The following is a 20,472-nucleotide window of genomic DNA, read 5'->3' on the forward strand; positions in this document are numbered from 1 at the left end:
GCACGTGGGAGAGGAGGCGGTGTTGCCCAGCCAGTTGTGAGGGGAACCTCGGCGACCGCGCAAGGCGCATCAGTGGCGCTCGGTGCTGCTGCAGCATAAGTGCTTGTTTTCTGAAGGCGCATCCTTCGCTACTTTCTCCCGCTTTCCTGCCCCCCAAGTGCCCTGCGTTGTTCCGACTTTCTTCTCATTTCGCAGCGTAGCTCCTCCGACTTTTCTCTGAACGCTCAGGTCGGTTCCAGGAACATTTACTCGGAAGTAAGGCATGCACACACACACACACGGTAAATGGGATTTTACTCTCACTTAATCTAAGGATGCATGGCGTGGCTGCGCTGCCTTTCCTGCGTGCAGCGAGATTCCCAAGCTGCGGTCTGCACCATTAATTTCTCCGTTGGCGGGAGCTGGGGCAGAGCTTCAAGGATGCATGCAGAGTCAGGCCCTCTGGCCTACAAGCCTTTTATCTCGGAATCCCAGGCTTGTGGGGGCTGGTTGTGATTGCTGAGCCTTGGCAAAGATGAAAAGGAACTTTGTTCCTGCTAGGACTAATTCACACGAACCGAGTTAGTCCTGCTGCTGAAAGCAGCTTCAAGCTCTACTGAAAGGATCTTAGTACTCATCCCTCACTGAGGCCAAACACATATTCTAACCCCCATTCCCTCCTCTTCCACTTTTGTCTCTTCTGTTCCAAATATTAGTTTGCAAACTCCTTGGGGAAGGGATCATATTCCAGAAGGGTAGCCATGTCCAACAAATCTGAAGCTTTGGTGCTCGGTAGTGTATACTGTGATGTGTTAGTTGGTAAGGTAAAGGTACCCTGCCCGTACGGGCCAGTCGTGTCCGACTCTAGGGTTGTGCGCTCATCTCACTTAAGAGGCCGGGGGCCAGCGCTGTCTGCAGACACTTCCGGGTCACGTGGCCAGCGTGACGAAGCTGCTCTGGCGAGCCAGCACCAGTGCAGCACACGGAAACGCCATTTACCTTCCCGCTATAAAGTGGTACCTATTTATCTACTTGCACTTAGGGGTGCTTTCGAACTGCTAGGTGGGCAGGAGCTGGGACCGAAAGACGGGAGCTCACCCCGCCGCGGGGATTCGAACCGCCGACCATACGATCGGCAAGTCCTAGGCACTGAGGTTTTACCCACAGCGCCACCCGCGTCCCTCGAGTTGGTAAGGTACTACAGGATAATTTCTTTTCTGTCTTTGTACTGTAACTTTGTAAAGAAGTCTGCATTAATGATACTGAAGAATAGTTACATTAATAATAATATTAATAGTGATGTTTGTTGGCCTTCAGGAAATATGCCTCTTTCCCTCATCCCGCCATTTCTTGCTAACTTTCACAATCCGTTTTCCCTACCACTTTCTTGTGCCCTCAAGAACCGCTTCTGTTATGAGTGGCATGCTTGCATTGGAACCATCGTCTGGATGCAGTTAGGCAGCAGTGAAGAACCTGTTGTCCTCCAGATCTTGCTGGACTTCCACCATCTCTGATTATTGCTTATGTTGACTGAGGCTGATGGAGTAGGTTGGTGTCCAACAACAACTGGAGATCCACACGTTCCCTTCCTTTGCAATAGAGCATTGGACCTAGACAATTGTCCTTTCCCCAACAAAACATGATGACTTGGGTGATTCTGTTATCTTCAATCCACACAACCCAATGATTTCACGAACACTGGAACAGTGGCTTAGAGGATGGATTAAGGTTTGCACCAGAGCTTGGTTTTCTGGACCCTCCAAAAGTTAGTATACCCTGCAGGTGTTGCCTTCTACTAAATGTGAAAATACTGTTTAAAGCACCCTGAGAGGAGTACTTGGGGTATTTGCTCCATGTTTGTAGAACTTCCACTGGATATTTCCCATAGTCTTTGAAATAATAATGATAATAATAATAATAATAATAATAATAATAAAATTTATACCCCGCCTTTTTCCCTGATGGAACTCAAGCCAACTTACAGATAAAAGTTCAGGTGCTGTAAAGTTTTCTTCATTTATTAAGCAGCGTGAGATGTATGTTTGCCCCTACATCTACATGCAGAAAGAAACTGAAGTCAATCTTGTAGCCCTGGCAAGTGAATCTGCATAGTAAGTGTGTTCACCACATACATACATTCAGTTTTTATTTAGGACATGATCCTGCTCAAGTGAAGCACATTAAATGGGAAACCTGAAAACATTCAGGGATGAGTGATTCTATATTTATATTTTGTCAAATCCAGATATATGCTGCCACTGCCAGTGGAATGGCCATTGAAACCATTATTTGCTTAGCATGGGGTAGAGAGAAAACAACATGGAACATACAAAAATAGGAGGGAAACAATAGACACTGTGTAGAAAAATCAAGTAAAGCATGTTTGAGTGCACCAGATTCAAGTTTTTAAAATACATGTTTAGATACACATTCATAAAACCATAATTCTGGGTGGATGGGAATGAGTAATTAAACAACTACAAATTCATGAGTAGCACAAGCAATGGTGTAAGTGTTGGCCACCTAGGTAGGACTGTAAGATAAGGTGGCTTATGCAACACAAGTAGTTGTTAAATATAAGACTGTAATATTTTCTTTGTAATTGCATTGTACAGTATTACCATTGCAACAGTGAAAATAATGGGCCTCATTGATGTATTATATTAATACCTGTTTCTGTTTCTATTATTGTCCCCTTTGAATGTTATTTCTGGGATCACCACTGTACTGCATGTACTATGCTTTTATTTCCATGAAATAGTCACCACAGCTAGAACCCTTGTGCACGCTCACTTTGGGTTAAACCTTGTTGAAAAGGGTGGCCCTGAGTAAACATGCTAGGCTCCTGCTACACATGACAAAAAGAAAAAGAAGCAAGCCAGCATTTAAAAGATAGAACAGTAGAAGATAACAGTGAAACACCCGCAAAATATGGTCTAGATTGTGGAGTCCCTTCCATGTGCATTGTGATGATATGCCACACAAGATTCTCGCAAAAATTGAAATATAGACTCTGGTATAATAAATGGTAGAGTGTATGTCTGATGGTGAACTGGTTCTGCTTTCATGCATAAGGCCTGATTGCCCTGTAGTGCTGGGGCCCATCCTGCCATTAGGCAGAGTGAGGCAGCTGTTTCGGGTAACAGAGAGGAGGGGGGTGGAAGCAAACTGTTCCAAGAAAAGAGCTGCCTGCCCTATACCTGCCTGTTACCTTCACATGCAGAGGAGGGCGCTGTTCCATTGCCAGTGCTAAACTAAAGTTCAACTGCCACTTTGATAGGTTTCCGTAGGTGCCATCTTGCTTTTAATTCAGGCAGCAAAAGTTACATAGTGTTGCATGCTTTGTTTCGTCTTTTTTCTTGCACGTGATAAACTAGTGTACTAGATAAAATAAAATGCAAATGTGTTAGACATGGTGGCATCCTGCATTGCTGAAGGGAATCAGTCTGGATCACTTTTGTGTTATGTAAGCCCTAAATGTCATGGGACAGTTTTCCTTCCCACCAAACCAAGGCTTTCAACATCAAATACAACTTGCCATACAACTCATGCCTGAAATGGTTTGGCTTATTCTGAAATGTGGTACATGGTAGGTTTTTAGATGTAGGGTTCTTGTGCTTTTTACAGCTTTATGGTGAACACAAGTGCCAACCAAAGAGCTTTTCCCAGGATGGAGACAGGAAAGGAAAAGTTTCACCTGATGGATTTCTGCGTGTTATAGGCACAAAAGCCCTGCTTGGAGGGGCTCGGGAAGCAGCTTTATTAACTATCCCCTTTGTTAGCACTTGTTAGGAATTTCCTTATGAAACTGCAGGGGAGATTTTACAGGCCATCATTTCTCTTCTTCCAAAAGAAGATATGATAGCCACCTTCAAATATCTAAAGGGCTGTCACATGGAAGATGGAGCAAGCTTGTTTTCTCCTCTCTGGAGGGTAGGAACCAAACCAATGGCTTCAAGTTCCAAGAAAAGAGAATCCAAGGAAGATTTTTCTGATGGTAAGAACTGTCTGATGGTGGACTGGACTCCCCTGGAAGGTGCAAGCAGAGGGAAGAAGAAGAAGAAGAAGAAGAAGAAGAAGAAGAAGAAGAAGAAGAAGAAGAAGAAGAAGAAGTAGTAGTAGTAGTAGTAGTAGTAGTTAGGTTAGATGGCTGCCTGTCAAGGATGCTCTAATTGAGATTCCTGCATTGCAGGGGACTGCATTAGATGACCCTCAGACCCTTCAGACTCTACAACTCTATGACCCAGGCTAAACATAAGTTAGCAGTGTATTGTGACTGCAAAAAAAGCCAATGTTATTTATGACTTCATTAATATAAAAGTAGCTGCCAAATGAGTCAGTCAGTCTTTAATGTTTTAACCATAGGTTATAACAGAAGAGTAGTCACTAGAATTGTTCAAACACACAAGCCTACAAACAGAAAGCCAATCAGATTAAACAAGAGGCTTCATGAGATTCAGTCAAATATATGAGTGTATATGTGTGTTTGTGTGGTGTATTTATATATTATGCGGGGCAATTTTGTTTGCATTAAGAATGGATGAGGATCTATGTATATGTTAGTCAGATCTCGATAAGAGAGCCTAATAGGTGAAATGGTTGCATTCATAAAACAGGTTTTGCACACACTAATTAGGTTTAAAACGAAACCTGTATTTCGGCTTCTCTAGTACAGCCTCATGGTTGCCACATAAAGGTTGGAACTGTGGTTGGAAGCCTAGACTGCTTGGGGTCACTCTGCCAGCCAGAAGAAGCTAAGTTAGAACCATTCCTTTACTCCTGCAGACTGGGAATAGCAAGAGAATAATTACTCTCAGTCCTTAGCCAAAGGAGGAACCCTAGGCAAGAGTTCAACACCAATATTTTCATACATCTGAAAAGATAGTTAGAGAATATGCTAAGTATTGAGTAACTCTTTGCTTGCGAGTGCACTTCACGGGGCACTTTTGCTTTATGATAAATATAATGCTTTAAAGCTAGGGATGAGTTAATATGTCAGTTTCAGTTTCTCATTCTTCCAATTTTCAGTTGGAATTTCTACCTGTTTTTGTTTTAAAAACCCCCAATATCCTCAAGAAAATTAATTAGCATTTTAGTACAAATTTCTCCCAATATACACATTTTAGTACGTGATTTTGTCTAATACACATTTTTATAAAGCGATTTCTCCTAATACAATGCATTTTTATATATGATTTTCACGAATATATGCATTACTATGCACTTTACCCTTGTATGTGCATTTTTGTATAATTACTTGCCTGGAGAACTGCACTGCAAAATTGGGAGAAGTGCCAATTTCTAAGGATGGTTGTGTTTTGTTTTGGAAAGTTTTAATTAGGTAGGTTTCCCTTTAAGTGTGAACTTAATTGAATGTCTTCCCCATCCTCACTTAAAGTAAGGAGGACAGTATTTGAAAGGTAATGCTGGTGGTAGAGTAGGTTAATCATGGCGCAGTCATGAGTGCTAACCCTGGTTATTCCACCCTCTTTTTGCAGTCTTGGGGATACCACTTAGGATTCCCACCTTTACCATGACAGATGTTTTTGCATTGTCATATGGGTAAAGCAGCTTATCTCAAAACGATGTCGAAAACTACTTCCCTGTGTCTGTGTTGACAACCCTCTTTCAATTCGCAGAGTGAGCTTTGGGCAATTTCATGAAGTCAGAAAATGCTGGCATCTCCATGAAGATGAAGCACCATCTCTGTTAGCTTCTGGGGCAACTACTGTGCATTTCTTTCCCCTGTAGTGACTGCGTGGGGTCTATTGAGTAAACAATCCATTTTTAACAAGAAGCAACTGCTTTCAGATAAAGCTGCTTGTCCGTATTAGTAAAGGAAATATTTACATCCCCCAACCATGTTCTTTTCACTCCTCTGTTGCATCATCTGCTCCCTCTTTGCATTTGCTGTGCCAGACCCTCATCCACACTTAGCTGCAGCAGCATAGGAGATGCATCATTGTAGTGCGATCCCGCATGGTTTTCAGGTGCGTACAAATGAGACAGCGCATGGATGGGGCTGTGTAATCCCCCCACCCCCAAATTTACAGGGTTCTGTTACTCTCTCTCTCTTTTTTAAATAATATTTATTAAAGATTTTTTTTTAAATTATACAAAAAAGAAAAAACAAAACAAAAAAAAGACAAAACAGAAAAATAGAAAAAAAATACATCCATCATTCTCAAATTTTTCAACTTTCATTACCTTCTTTCTTTGACTTCCTCCTCCTCCCCTTTCTTGTATCCTGGTTAATAATTATCATAGCAAATCTTTTCCATAGTTCATAATATTTTGTCCTTACATTACCTTAATCTATTTTCATCTTGTCTTATAGCAAACGTTAAAACTTAAATCTTATTTTTATCAGCTTCTCATAACCCTATCATTAACCTAATTCTTTAAACATTTTTACTAGAACCAAATAGTTCCATTTCAACATTTTCCTAACATTCATCAATTATTTTAAAACAGTCCTAATGATAAAAGAAAAAAAAAGATAAAACAATCCAATCTTCATCCAGCGTCCCTTCCTCCTGGTCCCGGATTTTGTCAGTCCTTTTTGTCCCATTAATCTAGCGCATTAACCTGGTATCCTTATATCCGAGGCCCTCAAGTCTCTTCCATGTCCCTTCCGCGACGCTTCTTCATATTTTCCTTTCACTCGTGGGAACTCCATCTTAGTAATGTTTTTGACCCTTTTCAGCAGATCAGCCCCATTTCCATAGTCCAGACAAAACTCCATGTAATATTTAAACACCTGTTTCAGATTCCCTCCAAAGTTGAGAGCCCCCACAACTCCAAACATCTGATGGCCCATTACCAGACTCAGAAAGTCCCAACATCCCTGCATAGGAGGGTCAATCCAACCCCCCATTTCCAAACCAAACCAAACTTTATCTTTCCAAATCTGGTTTTTTCCAAATTCATTTATCAAATCCAAAGGCTCATATTCCTGCAGGGCCGCAACTCCCTCCATTTCTGGCACCCAGGATTCAGCAGCATCCTCTTCTCTCATCTGTGCTGTCATAGCACACTCCTGTTTTAGTTCCTGGGTAGGCTCCATGTAGTTTCCTGCTGCCTGTTCAAAAATTCTGGCCGCATTAGTCATCAAATCCGTCTTCTGACTTAACTGATCCAATAGGGCATTTATTTTACAGAAAGCACCCAACAGAGCTTCTGAAAACATTGTCCTACAAGGTCACAAGTCCTTTCCCACAATTGTAATCTGTAGCAGCTGCAAGCTCCTGGAATTGGTTACAATTTCACAGTCTCCCTCTAGGGGGAAAACTTCTGTTTATTCTTTCTTTTATGAACAATAACAACAAAGTTTCCTTTTTAAGATATTCTGTCAATATTTCTTCCTTTAAAATGCGAGAGGAAACAATGGAATCACTATGTTACTTTTCTTTTAGCTGTCTGTCAAAAACATTTGTCTCTGGTCAATGAGCTTCAAATGTCAGTCCTGACACTCCGCTCCAGGATCAGGACGGTGGAAAGTTACTTTACTTTAAACTCACTTCTGCAGGTTTAAACAGTCCAAAAAGAAATCCCCCTTCTTCTCCTGCTACCGAAGGGGGGTTCCACGATTTTAAATGATGAAAGCCAATCCTTTAAAAGTAATTTTCTAAGCTCTAGTTTACGTTGTCTTTGCTTTATTCTGACTACAAAGAAACGGAAGGCTGACTTCCTGTTTAGACCTTCCCGTTTCAGTACCAAATTGAAGTAAATTTTGAGTCCAATTCCTCTCTTCTGGCCAGTCCTTATTTAAAGTCCAGTTGTTCAAGATTTAAGTACTCATGGGTGATTCTTTAGATGCCAAATTGTCCCAGGAAAAAGGCAGCGCTCTCCGGCAACGGCTATGCGGCTTCGCTCCACGAAAAAGCAGTTGACTCACAGCACCACGCCACTTCCCCCTCTTTGCTTCCGAGCCCGTTAATGGGTTCCTTTGCGGGTGGGGGGGCGCTAAAGGTGCCCGCCGAGTCCCATGGTCACAGGCTTCACCCGCCTGTGATTTTTTAAAGGGTCCCCGCTTCGCCGTAGCGGAAAAGACCCGTTTCGCGCAGAGCTGGTCCCTCCAGTTCAGAGGGAGACCGCCATTGCCGATGGCGCCACCCCGGAAGTTCTGTTACTCTCACATAGCCTACAACACTATGGAGTCACATCACAAAGACTGTGTACACCCCATACACTTAAAGCATGACTTCCTCCATTGAATCCTGGGAACTGTAGTTTGTTAATGTGCTGGGAATTGGCTCTGTGAGAGGTAAACTACAGCTCCCAGGATTCTTTGAGGGGAAGCTGTGTGCTTTATATGCACAATATGTATGCAGCCAGGGAAAAAACTCCTGTGCCACTGTGTCCTGATGTCAAAGGCTCAGTCTTACCAATACCTGGCAGAGATCCTTTTGTTTCTGTATTCTATCCCCGTACTGTTGGTGCTAAAATATATATACTATGTTAAAATTGCAGAGAGATAAAAGCTTGGTGGGTTTCATGGTTCTGGGGAACTATAGTTTGAGATGGATATTTACCTTCCTTTAGTGGACGGTTGCTATACTTTACAAATGCCAAATCGAATCCTAACATTACTGTAACATTGCAAACTGAGCAACAGTTAGACCAGATGGAAGCAGTCTGGTTTGATTCACGCGCCACCCCACCCCACCCCCAATCTGTGAGAAAGTAGGGCAGAGTTTTGCGGTAGTTCTGCTCCCCCCTCCCCCATGGAGACTCTGCAGCTCTCTTAGTGTGCAGTTTTTGGACACAGCTGCTGCACCAGCTGTTCCTCCTACTGTCACAAAAGATTTTTTTATTTTTTTTAGCAAGGCGATGATCCCCATTGGCAGGGAGCTCAGAAATGCCAAATGGAATTAAAAAGTTTAATTTCAAATCCGTGGAGTAAGTTTATTCAGGGTGAACAGATCCGCTTAACCCCCCCCCCTCCATCCCAAAGGGTAGTCAGACCGCCCACCAGCCTGTCCACTTCAGGGGAAAGGAGGTTGTTCCTCTTTAACATTGCACAGTTCTGTTGCCTCAAAGGTGGTTAAAAATGGTGTTTAAGATAAGGTTACCAGACGTCCCCGGATTTACAAATCAGTCCCCTGACAAAATCCATCTATTTAGTAGGAAGTTGAAAAGTGTCCCCGGATTCATTGAAAAAAATCTGGTAACCTTAGTTTAAGAGTGCAGTGCAAATTATGGAGACCCTGGAAAGGATATCCGCACACCCAAAACATTCAGGCCTGGATTGCAACTTTCAATATTAATCTGTATTTCAATCTAACATAACAAGATGATGTACCTTCTGTTAAAGGTTGGGGGTGGGGACAACGACAGAGGTGACATTTACATGAACAAAGCCAATCCTTGCTAGGTACTTCTGGGGAGGGGGGTTCTTCAGAACTAACTGCCTTTTGTGCTGTTCAAGAATGTACTTCTAAAAAAGAGAAGAAGAAGACAAGACTCAGCTTCAATACAGCAACCCACCAGAGATACTCCCCCAGTTCACATATACACTTCTTTCCCCAAGACATCTCATTTGAGAAGTAGCTTGCACAAAGCCAGGGTTCCCAATGCTTATTGGCACTTCTTGTACAAAATCGAACCAGTCATCATGACTCTGAATAGCCTACACAAGGCATGGAGGGCTCCTATCTGCAGCTACAGAGTCATGACCAGTTAACTAATTTCAATTTAGTGCTGGGTGTTCAGGCTGGGCATTACTCTGTTTCTCCTAAATGGATATTGGGAAAGGCCTCTCTGTTTTCTTTACCAAATCAACAATTCAAGAGCAGCATGACCTAATAATTGTCACCATCTCATTCTTATTTCTCAGTCTCTTTGCAAGCAGAAGTGAAACAAACTGGTTAGAAACCATTAGGGACAAACTGGATGTTATGTACACAGATACAGGTAACTTCCCATCATATAGAGAGATAGATAGTATAGGAATGATGTAATGTTGAGTAGGGAGGCTGTTTAACCCTTCTGTGTGCTGGCTGCTTTTTCTGGCACCTCCCCTCCTTCCCCACATGGATGTCAAAATCTTTTCTGTCATGGTTGCGGTGTGTGTGCAGAGGAGAAATACAGCAAGTATGGGAAAGATGCACACTCAAGTTTGCAGCCTCCTGAAGCTGCTTCTTACTTCAGTAGGAAGAAAACGCACACAGGGGAATGTTACATACATCTGTATATAATGCTTAGTACAGCTCTTAAAAGAATTCTTTGGAGATCAAAGAGATCTCTCCACAGGTTAATGTTTGAAGTACATATTTGACTTCTCTCTCGTCTTTTCTACAATGCAAAAAACATGTGCTGGGGAGCTGGGGCAAGTCAGGGATTCCCCTAATGTGTTTCTGACATATAGACAAGATGAAAGAAGATGCTGTATTAATACCCAACATGGTTCCATAGTGTGGCACAGCTCCTTAAAATGGCAACGTGTAACATGTCATTAGCCCTCAAGATCTTATTCCATTGTGGCCTTTTTGTGATAGCTGTGACAATATGTTTCAGCAACTGGTTTGGCTAGGATTAGCTGGTCAGCTTTGTGAACGACAAAATTCTGAATTATTTAATGGTCTTTAAAATAAAATTAAATAATAATAATAATAATAATAATAATAATAATACTTCTATTCACAATACTTTTAAGTGCCACCCTTGCCCCTAGAACCAAGGTAGTCAAAAATACCAGGGCAGACACCAGTATACTTTCAACATCTATATGGTTTAACCCATGACTGTATTTTCTGTGATAATATGAGATACTGGATAATAGCAACATTACTTGTTTATAATTAATCATTTCCATGTTGTTAGGAAGATGAATTTAATTAAGCTGCAGTTTAATTAACAGTATAAATCATTTAGAGCAGAGGTAGACAACTTGGTCAGTGTGAAGGCCACACTGCCAACGTAGCCATGACTTGGACAGCTGCAGCTAATATGCATATTTAATTGCTCCCCATAATTTGCATATCATTTTAATGAAGCTGGCAGATGCCAAATTACAGTTGACAGGCATGTTACACTTGTACAAGATCCTTATACTGAAATTATTATTTCTTTTAGCGTGAAAAGCTTAAGTAAACTTCGTAATATTTTGATATTACAGACTAAGGATTCTAGAAATATATGCATGTAGGCTTATTTTTAAAATCACCTGTATCTTAGTGATCTCCATCACAATTGCAAACTTAGCTTTACATTCTTAAGGAACAGAAACATCTAGTCAGAATGTAAGGTGTTCTCACAAGCTGCGTGTCGGATCCCTAAAAAAAAGGTTAAAATGAGAAAAAACACATTATACAGAAGTGCATCTTAAAGCAGATATTTTGCATTTAATTTGTTTCCATATACTTCAGTATCAAACCAAAGGGGTGGCAAAGCTGTGTTGGCAGCTAGACCTTACTAATTAACAAGTTAATTTTCTACTACATTTTGTTAAAGTACATAGCAGTTTATTTGAAACAGTCTGGCCAATCTGCTACTTTACTGTATGTTTCAATGCATCCACTATTGCCTGAAAAAACTCAAGTCAACGTTTCAGTCTGTTACAAATGTACATTCTGTTATCTCTTAGGAAATTCTGCATTGTCGCTGCCAAATACTGTATTGCACACCTAAGTCTCCAAACACTCAACAGATCTCTTTGTGTAATCAGAGTCAGTGCTATTTTTCTAGAAAAAGAGGTGCTGGAACTCACCATGAACTCACCTCCTTTGTTCTCTTATAATGGCAGTGGCACCCACCTGAGAGATGCCTGAACTGAGTTCTGGTGAGTTCCAGCTGTAAAAAAAGCCCTGGTATGAACCCATACATTTTCAAATAATAGGATTTAAGACTTTCTTCATTAATTTATGAACTCAGCAAGCCAAACTGAATGCCATGCCCATTTTTATATGTTGCTTGTATGAGAACTACTGGCATAACTCGCCAGGAAGAATCACTTATATGTGGAATGATTCCTAAGGTTTTCAGCAGTTTTGGCTTCATAGAATGAAGTGTAGTTGGAATATATCATCTCTGGATGTCTTCTGATCTTACGTTTGCTGTTAAAAACTTAACACAGAGAACAGCATCAGGCTGCTTTACCAGAAGGCAGGAAGAGAATTATTGAAATATGTAGCACCACGAATAGGAAGATAGTCTGTGCCAGGTAAAGGTAGTTACAGCAATTAATATTTTTACAAGGCAAAAGTAGAAATGTGCAATTAGTCACCACCACATTCTTGAAAAGCAAAGCCTGCAGTTATGTAGCCAAAATACCTAGTTTTTACAAAGCATATCAAACACAGGTAAAAGGGCCCCTGGACGGTTAAGTCCAGTCAAATTTGACTATGGGGTGTGGCGCTTATCTCGGCTTTCAGGCTGAGGGAGCTGGCATTTGTCCACAGACAGCTTTGTGGGTCATCTGGCCAGCATGACTAAATCACTTCTAGAGCAACAAAACACTGTGATAAAAGCCAGAGTGCACAGAAACGCCATTTACCTTCCCGTCACAATGGTACCGATTTATCTACTCGCACTGGTATGCTTTCAAACTGCTAGGTTGGCAGGAGCTGGGACAGAGCAATGGGAGCTCACTCTGTCGCACAGATTTGAACTGCTGACCTTACGATTGGCAAGCCCAAGACGCTTGGTGGTTTAGACCACAGCACCACAAGCTTTCCTATCAAACACAACACCTACATGAGTGTAGAGGAAGAGAGCATAGGGCAGGATTCACCTAAGGAGCCCTGTCAATAGAAACCTGCACCCTTGACATGCCCACTGAAATTGGTTCTGGGGGTGTCAGGAGAAACCACAGAACAGAGTGTGTGGGAAGAGAGAGGGGTCATTCGAGCTGGCAAACTAAATGCAACAGTAAATGTTGGCACACATTTCCCTCTGACAAAGACAAAGTTGCAGGTGTGAAGTGGCTTTTTGCTGTTTACGCATGAGTTTGACCAAACTGCGGGAGGCAGAAGTGCCTGGCGTGCTCTGGTCCATGGGGTCACGAAGAGTCGGACACGACTAAATGACTAAGCAACAACAAATCTAAATGATTCGGAAAACAGCAGTAAGGTGCGGGGAAGCACATTCACCCACATGAAGGTGTGTATATGTATTTCACAAAAAGGCACTTATTTCCCACTAATCCTGCCTAAGGAAATCAGAGCAGTATGCACTAAAAATAGCAAACAAAGTAAACAACAAAACAGGCTCTTGACATTGTCAAGGGGTCACTGGTTCTATTTGTTGTTCTTGTAAATATCTGTTGCAGATGTCTACAAATCAAGACCTCCAAATATATGTTAGGAAGCCTATTGTAAATAACTTTTATAAAACAAGCCAATGGTGTTATTAATGGAGGAGAAACAATACCTTATTGTAGATCCAGGTTTTTAGAGGACTTGAATTAAGAATAAATACAGGGCCATAAATACATGGGGTTTTTAATTTTTTTTGTGTGTAATTTGAGCTCAACATTATATTTCCTAAACTTTTAGAATGGTGCAGCTATTTACTTATTTCAATTTCCCCCCACTCCTTGAAATAATTAAGTAGTCTGCATGGCATTTGTAGATGTTCCTTGCACTATTTCATTAGGCTGTGGAAGCAGTGTTATTCAAGCACAACAGTTATGGCAAATCAGATCGGGATAGACATTTCCCCAGCATTGGGAACCAAGATCTCCTCTTGAACAAAACACAAAAGAGCTGAGCCTTCAATGAGAAGCCACAATCGAGCTGTTGTAAACACATATGCATGTCTGTTTTGATCTTCAGAGTGGGGATGGTTGGGACTTGCTTAATTTTGATGTGACGGGCTGCTTGGGAGGTGGATTTTCAAACCGTCTCCTTATTCCTGTTTGTGTTTCTTTCTTATTAGCATGAAAACCAAACAGAACACTTAGCTTGCCGAACAATACGATCTGGAAGGGTGAGGAATGGAACCTATGTATCCAAGAGTCTTCAGACAGACCCATTACTTCTAGTTCACTTCCCCAGCACACACTGGCATTGTTCAATCACATTAGTGGCAGAAGGGATTCGACCTCACCAATCGAGCTATAGGAACAGTGGTGGATGTTAAATGCTGTTTAAAATTATTCCAGCTACCTCCCTGGGAAATTGACTGACTTTGTAGCATAGCATTCTATCCTTCCACAGCAGGACAGCAGTCTTTAAAAAGCACAGTTAATTGCCATGGACAGATATGTAAAGGGTGCTGCTGTGGTGGGGCCAGAGTTTGATGTGTTTTATGGCAGTTTTGTGCTCTGAACTGCAGACAGATAAGAGACTCAGACAGTTTGCTAGAAGAGCTTAGCATTAGCGTTCTGGGGACAGGAGGGCAGCAGAAGTTATATGTAAATTAAGGAAATATATTGCAGGCACTGTTACGATTATGCTGACACTGTAGTAAGCAACAGCTACTGTACTGTCTGTTGTTTGGGGTGGGGGTGGGGGGGTAGAAGATAGTGCCTTTGCATGGAAGCAACCAAATGTTGGGGAGAGACCAGGAAAGCTCAAAACATAGTTACTGCTTAAAATATCAATGTTCTGAAGGTGTTTGGTGGGTTTGTTCTTTCATATATCTGATTTGATGGGACAGGGAATTTGGGGGGGGGGGTGTTTGCAGGATATTTCACATATGGTAGTAAAGATTCAGGAGAAAGAAGGTGGCAGCTCACGTGCCAGATCAAGACAGATGCTCACAGACACAGCTGATACATTGGTACCAAACAAGCAAACCACTGAAAGATGTGACAAAAGAACAAGAAGCATACACCAGTGTTGTGGCCCTATAAGTTTTTCTTTAAAAAAAACTTCTCCAACTGACAGGACTAAATAATAAACCATCACAAGTTACCAAACAATGATAAAATAAAAAATCAATGACAATACCCCAAGAAGTGAAAAAACAACCATGTTCTTTACCCAGAATTTTCCCATTGCCTATGTATATTTAATTCGTAACTCAAGTGCTTCCCCCCCCCATCCTGTGCAAAACTAGCACAAAAAGAGCTGCCATTGCAAGCCCAGAGGATTAGGCTGCAAGACTTTATGTCACTTTCCTATAATTGTGCTATAATCAGTGGCTTACCTTATATTTAACATTCTCTGATAAGGCAGTGTCATAAAAGCAACACCCTCAACAATTGGCATCTTTGCTTCTATGACAGCAGATGCTTGATCAGATACATTTTTTCAAAGGTCTATTTACATAGCGCTACCATATTTTGCCAACTGCAACAACAGTTGTAAGAATGTATAGTTGCATCCTCTGTTCCAACTAGAAGAGGCTAGGGCCAAAGAAAACTATTCAGGTATTTATACGCCTAACAGTAAAGACGTCAAAATAGAAGCAAATCACTCATTTGCCACTGTATCTGCCCTTTCACCAATCCATCTACTCCATTTTTTCTTTTGTTTCATAGCTTTCTCTAGACTGTAAGTCTAGAGGAATGAACCTCAACTCTTTGAATAAATCTTGGCATTTGTCTAAGTCGTTGATGATCAAATTTTAAAACAGGCCCTTTGCACTGCAGAGTACGTACCATGCTTGCAGTAAAGCCTCTCTTAGTTGGTTAACTCCCCCCCCCTTTTAGTCATCTTCTTTTTTTAAATGCACTTTTACTGGTTTTATGTTGTTATAGGTGGTTAATTAACAAACATGCATATAGGAAGTAAAGTTTCCCAGTACCATATCTACACACAAAGATGCTAAACTTGAGCTTTATGTAGTATTTACTATGATGAGAATGAACCTATTTCTTCTATGGCTAATTGAGGAAACAGCGAAGGTTGTATTGCATATATGTAGGCAGAAAGTTACCTATGGCACCTGTTATTTCAGTATTAAAGAAAATATTTTCACCCTATTTTCTCAAGTTTTAAGATCAGTGCATTTATAGTGCATTTTTTCCACCCACAGCTGAAAAGGAAACAGCCTCTTACAGACAAGAGGATCACCTTACAAAAGATTACAAAATGGTTTGCTTGAAATATGGCCTTTTCAAGCTCTAACCAGAGAAACCAGAAGCCTACACAGAACAACGTGGCCAGACCCATGTAGAGATCAACATCCAATGTTAATGATTTTCAGTGAAGTGTGTCCAAATAAAAGCATAAAAACCCTGCTGTTGGAATGTGTCATTACTAAAAGATCTTTCAAGACTGATTGGTAGCAGGTCTTTTGTTATATACAAGAAAGTCAGAAACATCATGCCAGACATTACTGTCATCATACAGGTAAGTCATGGATGATTGCAATGATGGCTGTAGAGTGTGTCGGTGGTACTCAAAGAGCCAGAGAACAATCCCCCAAACCAGAGCAGCAAAGAGTGGAAAGGGATCTTGTTTTGGCTCTGGGATGTAACCTTTCTCCACTGCCAGTCGGGACAAGCCAAACAGGATACGAGACAATAGGTACATGTTTATCTGTAGGGGGAAATTGTAAACAAATATTAGGCAAGGAACATATCTAGAAAGTGATTATTTCAAACAGTCCTCAATTTAGGCAATCACCAAGTTGGTTTTATGTCAAATCATTTTTTAAAAAACATTATAATGCTTTTGTAGTCTCTCAGCTGCGTTGTTTGCCGTTTTTAGCAACAGCGTATGATCGAGCATTGCAAAATTTAGTCACTTGAAAAAGTAATTTGTGTGCTCAGTAGAAAGATTACTATTTTCAAAGCTGAAGCAGAGTAAACCTAGGGAGAAACAAAAATATACCTAGAGACCCTAGTCTTTTCAAATGGGGGGGGGGGGAGAGTCCTCTTCCCACTGCAGCTTTCTGTAGAACCTCTTCCCACTGCAGCCTTCTAACTCTGTGAAACATTAAAAAATATCACTAACTGCAGCTTTCAAAGGCAAACCATTTCTCCAGGAAGAAGCAATATGTTGAGCTAGATGGGTCACTGGTGCACCAGTTAAAGCAATGCTTATATTTAATTAAAAACCTGATCAAAACAGGCAGCTGAGAGAAGCAGAAACTGGTGATGGGACCGAATTAATAGAATTCTGAGCTAAAACAACCCTTTCCCCCATTCTATAGAGCACCTTGGAGAGTGAAAGATGCAGAAGTGTTGGGGCACTGTTATTTTATTGTCCTCAAGTTTTAACTTGAAGGGCAGTTAAATATGAAGCAACCTGGATCACTAACATCACTTGATTTTCACTTTGCATCAAATTGGCAGCAGTATAAACCCAGAAGCACACAACACCATCATTTACCTGGCTGTTAATATTGTTATTTTCTCCAAACACCAACCAGCCTCCAATGCAGGCTGCGAGGAAAGAGTGAAATGGGATCTTCTTTCCCTGCATTCGTGACTGTAGGGCCAACAGGCCCTTGTATGTGAATACAAAGTATGCCAGGTTTCTGGAATGAGTGTAAGTGGCACGAACAATTGCTTTCAATTTCTCCCTTAAACTAAGAGAAAAAATGAAGATCTGTTATTACAGATAGTACACTCTTCAACTAAAAGAGAAGTGAATAAACATTAACTACTAAGTTGTAACCTATGATCTACTTCAGAAAGTCACAGTGATCATTTATCCCGGTTTCAGAAAGCAATAAAATCTAAAGACAGATTAGCCAATCTATTAATAATTAAATTAATATGGGCATGAATACATCCCATAGTAAATGTGACATAATAGCAGCCTAAGCCCCAATGGACACAACCAAGACTTTCTTCCCAGTAAACATGCTGTGCTGTTGGGCTGCCATTCTAAACCTGCCTTCTGAACGCATATTCATAGGATAGCACTAAACATGTCATCTGTAGCCTTTAATTAAAAATAAAGAAAATGACTATTCATTAACACCAAGAAGACATACAATACAAGTCTCCATGTATTCTAATCTAGTTGCTCTATTCCAAAGAAATGCACAGAGAGAGAGAGAGCATGTTCTGTTTTTTGTTGGAATGGTTTTTAGTTGTTTTTTATAATTGTAAGATTGTACAGTTATAATTGATTCTGGGACCTTACGGTGAATAAATCTTATAAATCAATAAGGAGGATCCTGTTTCACTGGGTTCAATATGCACAGAGGACAATAGCTGTACAGTACTGAACCTTATCAAATCACATAGTCTTTTAAAGAAATAATCACACACACATATATATGAAAAAGAAAGGACTGATAAATATACCTTCCACTCCTGAAGAGAAATGTCATCACTAAAGCATGGGGGGCACGTATTTTTGCTCCATACCTGGGAAACGGAAAGAAGATAATAAACACTGCACACATGTACAAATGTTGTTTTGAATCAAGTTATTGATTCATTTGTCCAGTGCTTTTTTTCTTTAAAAATGTTTAGGGGTACTCTCATTTAGACTCAAGAAAACCACCATTTTATAGTTCAAATCGGGAAAAATAAATACAGTAAATGGCCCAAAGTACAAAGATTCACAAAATGTTTAGGGGTATGTGTCCCCCTGCTTCGCCCCCCCCCCCCCGAAGAAAGCACTACATTTGTCTCATTAGCCATAAAGTAGTCAATTTTTCAGAGAGAACCATTAATTTACGCCTGTATGGTATGCGCAGGTATGCAGATTACACTAACGGCAGCTAAATTCACTTTACAGTGGGGATAGGTAACCTTTAGCCTTCCAGAAGTTGCTGGCCTAAAACTCTCTTGTCATCTTGTACGGTAATTCCTGGCCATCCATGCAGGGTGAGGCTGATGGCAGTTGGAGTTCAGCAATACCTCAAAGACCCCAGTCCCCCTCCCTCGCTTTACACATAACTCCACTTTACATGTAAACCTGATTTTAGAAATGTGTGTAAAGTAGAAAGCAACATGATTCGGTAACAAATCACTTTTGAGGTATTAAATATATTTCGACAGTATTAGTTTATTGACTATGGCTTATGTTGATGGGTTTTGCCTCTTGTTGTAGAAATAGTTTTGGATTAGCATGTTTAAGCCACACCCTGACATTTAAGAAAAAGAACATAGCAAGGGTGTGGTTTACACATACTGATCCATACGATTTCTACAACAGGAGGCATCATGGATTTAATATTTCATAACTCAACCTTGATTTCAGGTCACTGGAAAAACAACCATAAATCCAGGTTTTGGCTTCAACTGAAGTGAAGTGCATGCAGAAAATTAAAGAGACGTGGTAAACTTATTTATTTACTACTGTTGTGGACTTTTCCTATTATTGTTTTAACTTTTTTATAAACCACTTCGAGGTTCCCCCCTACAATCAAGCGGTGTATACATTTTATAGAAACCGTAATAAACTACTGTAAACAAATAGCTGGCAGTCATATCTACTGCCATAGGAGCCAACTCCTAGGGACCGAGAGGTTCCATTGCCTCCCCCCCTTGAAATATTTGAGGGGGCCGCCTCCCAAAGTTGATGGTCAATGCCATTCAAACGGTGTGCGTGCGCCTTGCCCTTGTAATCGATTATGTGGGGCGGGGCTTACCTGCCCCTTCTTCCCAATATTTTAATTCAAGTTGGCACGCTTGTCTACTGCCACCTCGTCAAAGACGTGGCTGTCAATCCTCTCAGGGAAAGACTCGTCCACTATGAGGTACTGTAGTTAATTTTGCTTAGCACAAACCCTCGGCGATTCACAGGCGGCCCTGCGCCAGAAAGAAAGCGAGCCTTCATTCCCACCACCACACACACACGAATCGTGTTTGTTTAACACTGACGGAGACGGCATTCCCCGTGGAAAGGGCTTTTTGGAGAGAGTCCTTTGCCCCCAGCTGGTGGTTTGCAAACTACCCGGGAGGCTTTCCCGCCCGGCCGGGGCTCGAGTTGGAGTGCTCCCCGTTGGAGTGGCGCCCGCCCAAAGGCTCCGCCCCCGGCCGACAAGGGAGCCCCTCAGCCTCCATTCCCGGACTAAGGATGCGGTGGGTGGGGGAAAGGAGAGACCGTCCCTCTCCAGCCAGGGCTTACACTGCTCCGTTACGGAAGCCCTTGACGACGGCCAACGCCGCCTGGTATCTGCGCTGCTGCAGCAGGGAGTTGACGGTGTAGAGCAGGGTCCGGAACATCGTCTCGCCCCCCATGGCCGAAGAATCTCTCGCGCTCTCCTCTCTCGCGCTCGCACAGCGATCCCGGCACTTTCGCAACCCGAGGGGACGATTTGCCTAGAGCACCGAATGCATGGAAATGGAGCTTGAGCAAAGAGCGTCGGTGTGGAAAACTCAACCCACGCACTACAGTTCCGCCCAACCAAGGGAAGGGCAACGAGAAACGATAGCAGGCGCAAGCAGCTAGGGGGGAAAAAGTTTTACGGGCTTCTCTCCGTTCTGTCACTGGTCCGATTAGGGCGAACGGGGCGGTGCCGCACCAGCCTCACTTTGCCCTCAGACAACCTTCGTTTGCCTTCTTACTTACAACCTGTCAGGGGACGGCTTTGCTTCTCGTCGCCTCTGGCTCCACCTACTGTTGGGTCTTCTCTGCCTTCTCCCTTACCAATCCCAAATGGGCATCAGCCCCCACTGTGTTGCTTTTTTGTTCT

At 41.8% G+C, this 20,472-nt stretch overlaps 1 protein-coding gene and 1 long non-coding RNA gene across 6 annotated transcripts; one reads left to right on the top strand and one right to left on the bottom strand.

Annotated features, from left to right (window-relative positions):
• Positions 1-42: 42 nt before the first annotated feature.
• Positions 43-16,106, top strand: LOC310764865. 4 transcript variants are annotated; one of them, XR_014549293.1, is made up of 2 exons: positions 43-116; positions 15,904-16,106. It is a non-coding gene; the product is annotated as an uncharacterized lncRNA (long non-coding RNA). The 4 variants fall into 4 exon arrangements; XR_014549294.1 differs by lacking the exon at positions 43-116 and adding an exon at positions 123-228; XR_014549295.1 differs by lacking the exon at positions 43-116 and adding an exon at positions 702-798.
• On the bottom strand, positions 10,920-20,371 carry PXMP4 (peroxisomal membrane protein 4). 2 transcript variants are annotated; one of them, XM_083619217.1, is made up of 5 exons: positions 19,905-20,199; positions 18,131-18,193; positions 17,205-17,403; positions 16,219-16,409; positions 10,920-11,255 (listed from the first exon to the last, which is right to left on the bottom strand). In XM_083619217.1, exons 1-5 carry the CDS (start codon positions 20,015-20,017, stop codon positions 11,234-11,236), a joined length of 588 nt encoding a protein of 195 aa, XP_083475343.1. In that variant the 5' UTR covers positions 20,018-20,199; the 3' UTR covers positions 10,920-11,233. The 2 variants fall into 2 exon arrangements, with proteins under 2 accessions (XP_083475343.1, XP_083475342.1); XM_083619216.1 differs by lacking the exon at positions 10,920-11,255 and having other exon boundaries at positions 14,763-16,409; positions 19,905-20,371.
• Positions 20,372-20,472: the final 101 nt, after the last annotated feature.

This window comes from Podarcis filfolensis, assembly GCF_964270895.1.
Source record: "Podarcis filfolensis genome assembly, chromosome: 6".
Taxonomy (NCBI): domain Eukaryota; kingdom Metazoa; phylum Chordata; class Lepidosauria; order Squamata; family Lacertidae; genus Podarcis; species Podarcis filfolensis.

Bases quoted from the DNA above. Each gene is read 5' to 3' on its own strand.
- PXMP4 (XM_083619216.1), bottom strand. From the start codon at position 20,017: ATGGGGGGCGAGACGATGTTCCGGACCCTGCTCTACACCGTCAACTCC. The intron at 18,194-19,904 runs GTAAGCCCTGGC...TCCGTTTCCCAG, and splicing joins GGCTTCCGTAACGGAGCAGT to GTATGGAGCAAAAATACGTG. The intron at 16,410-17,204 runs GTAAATGATGGT...TTCCCCCTACAG, and splicing joins ATAACAATATTAACAGCCAG to ATAAACATGTACCTATTGTC.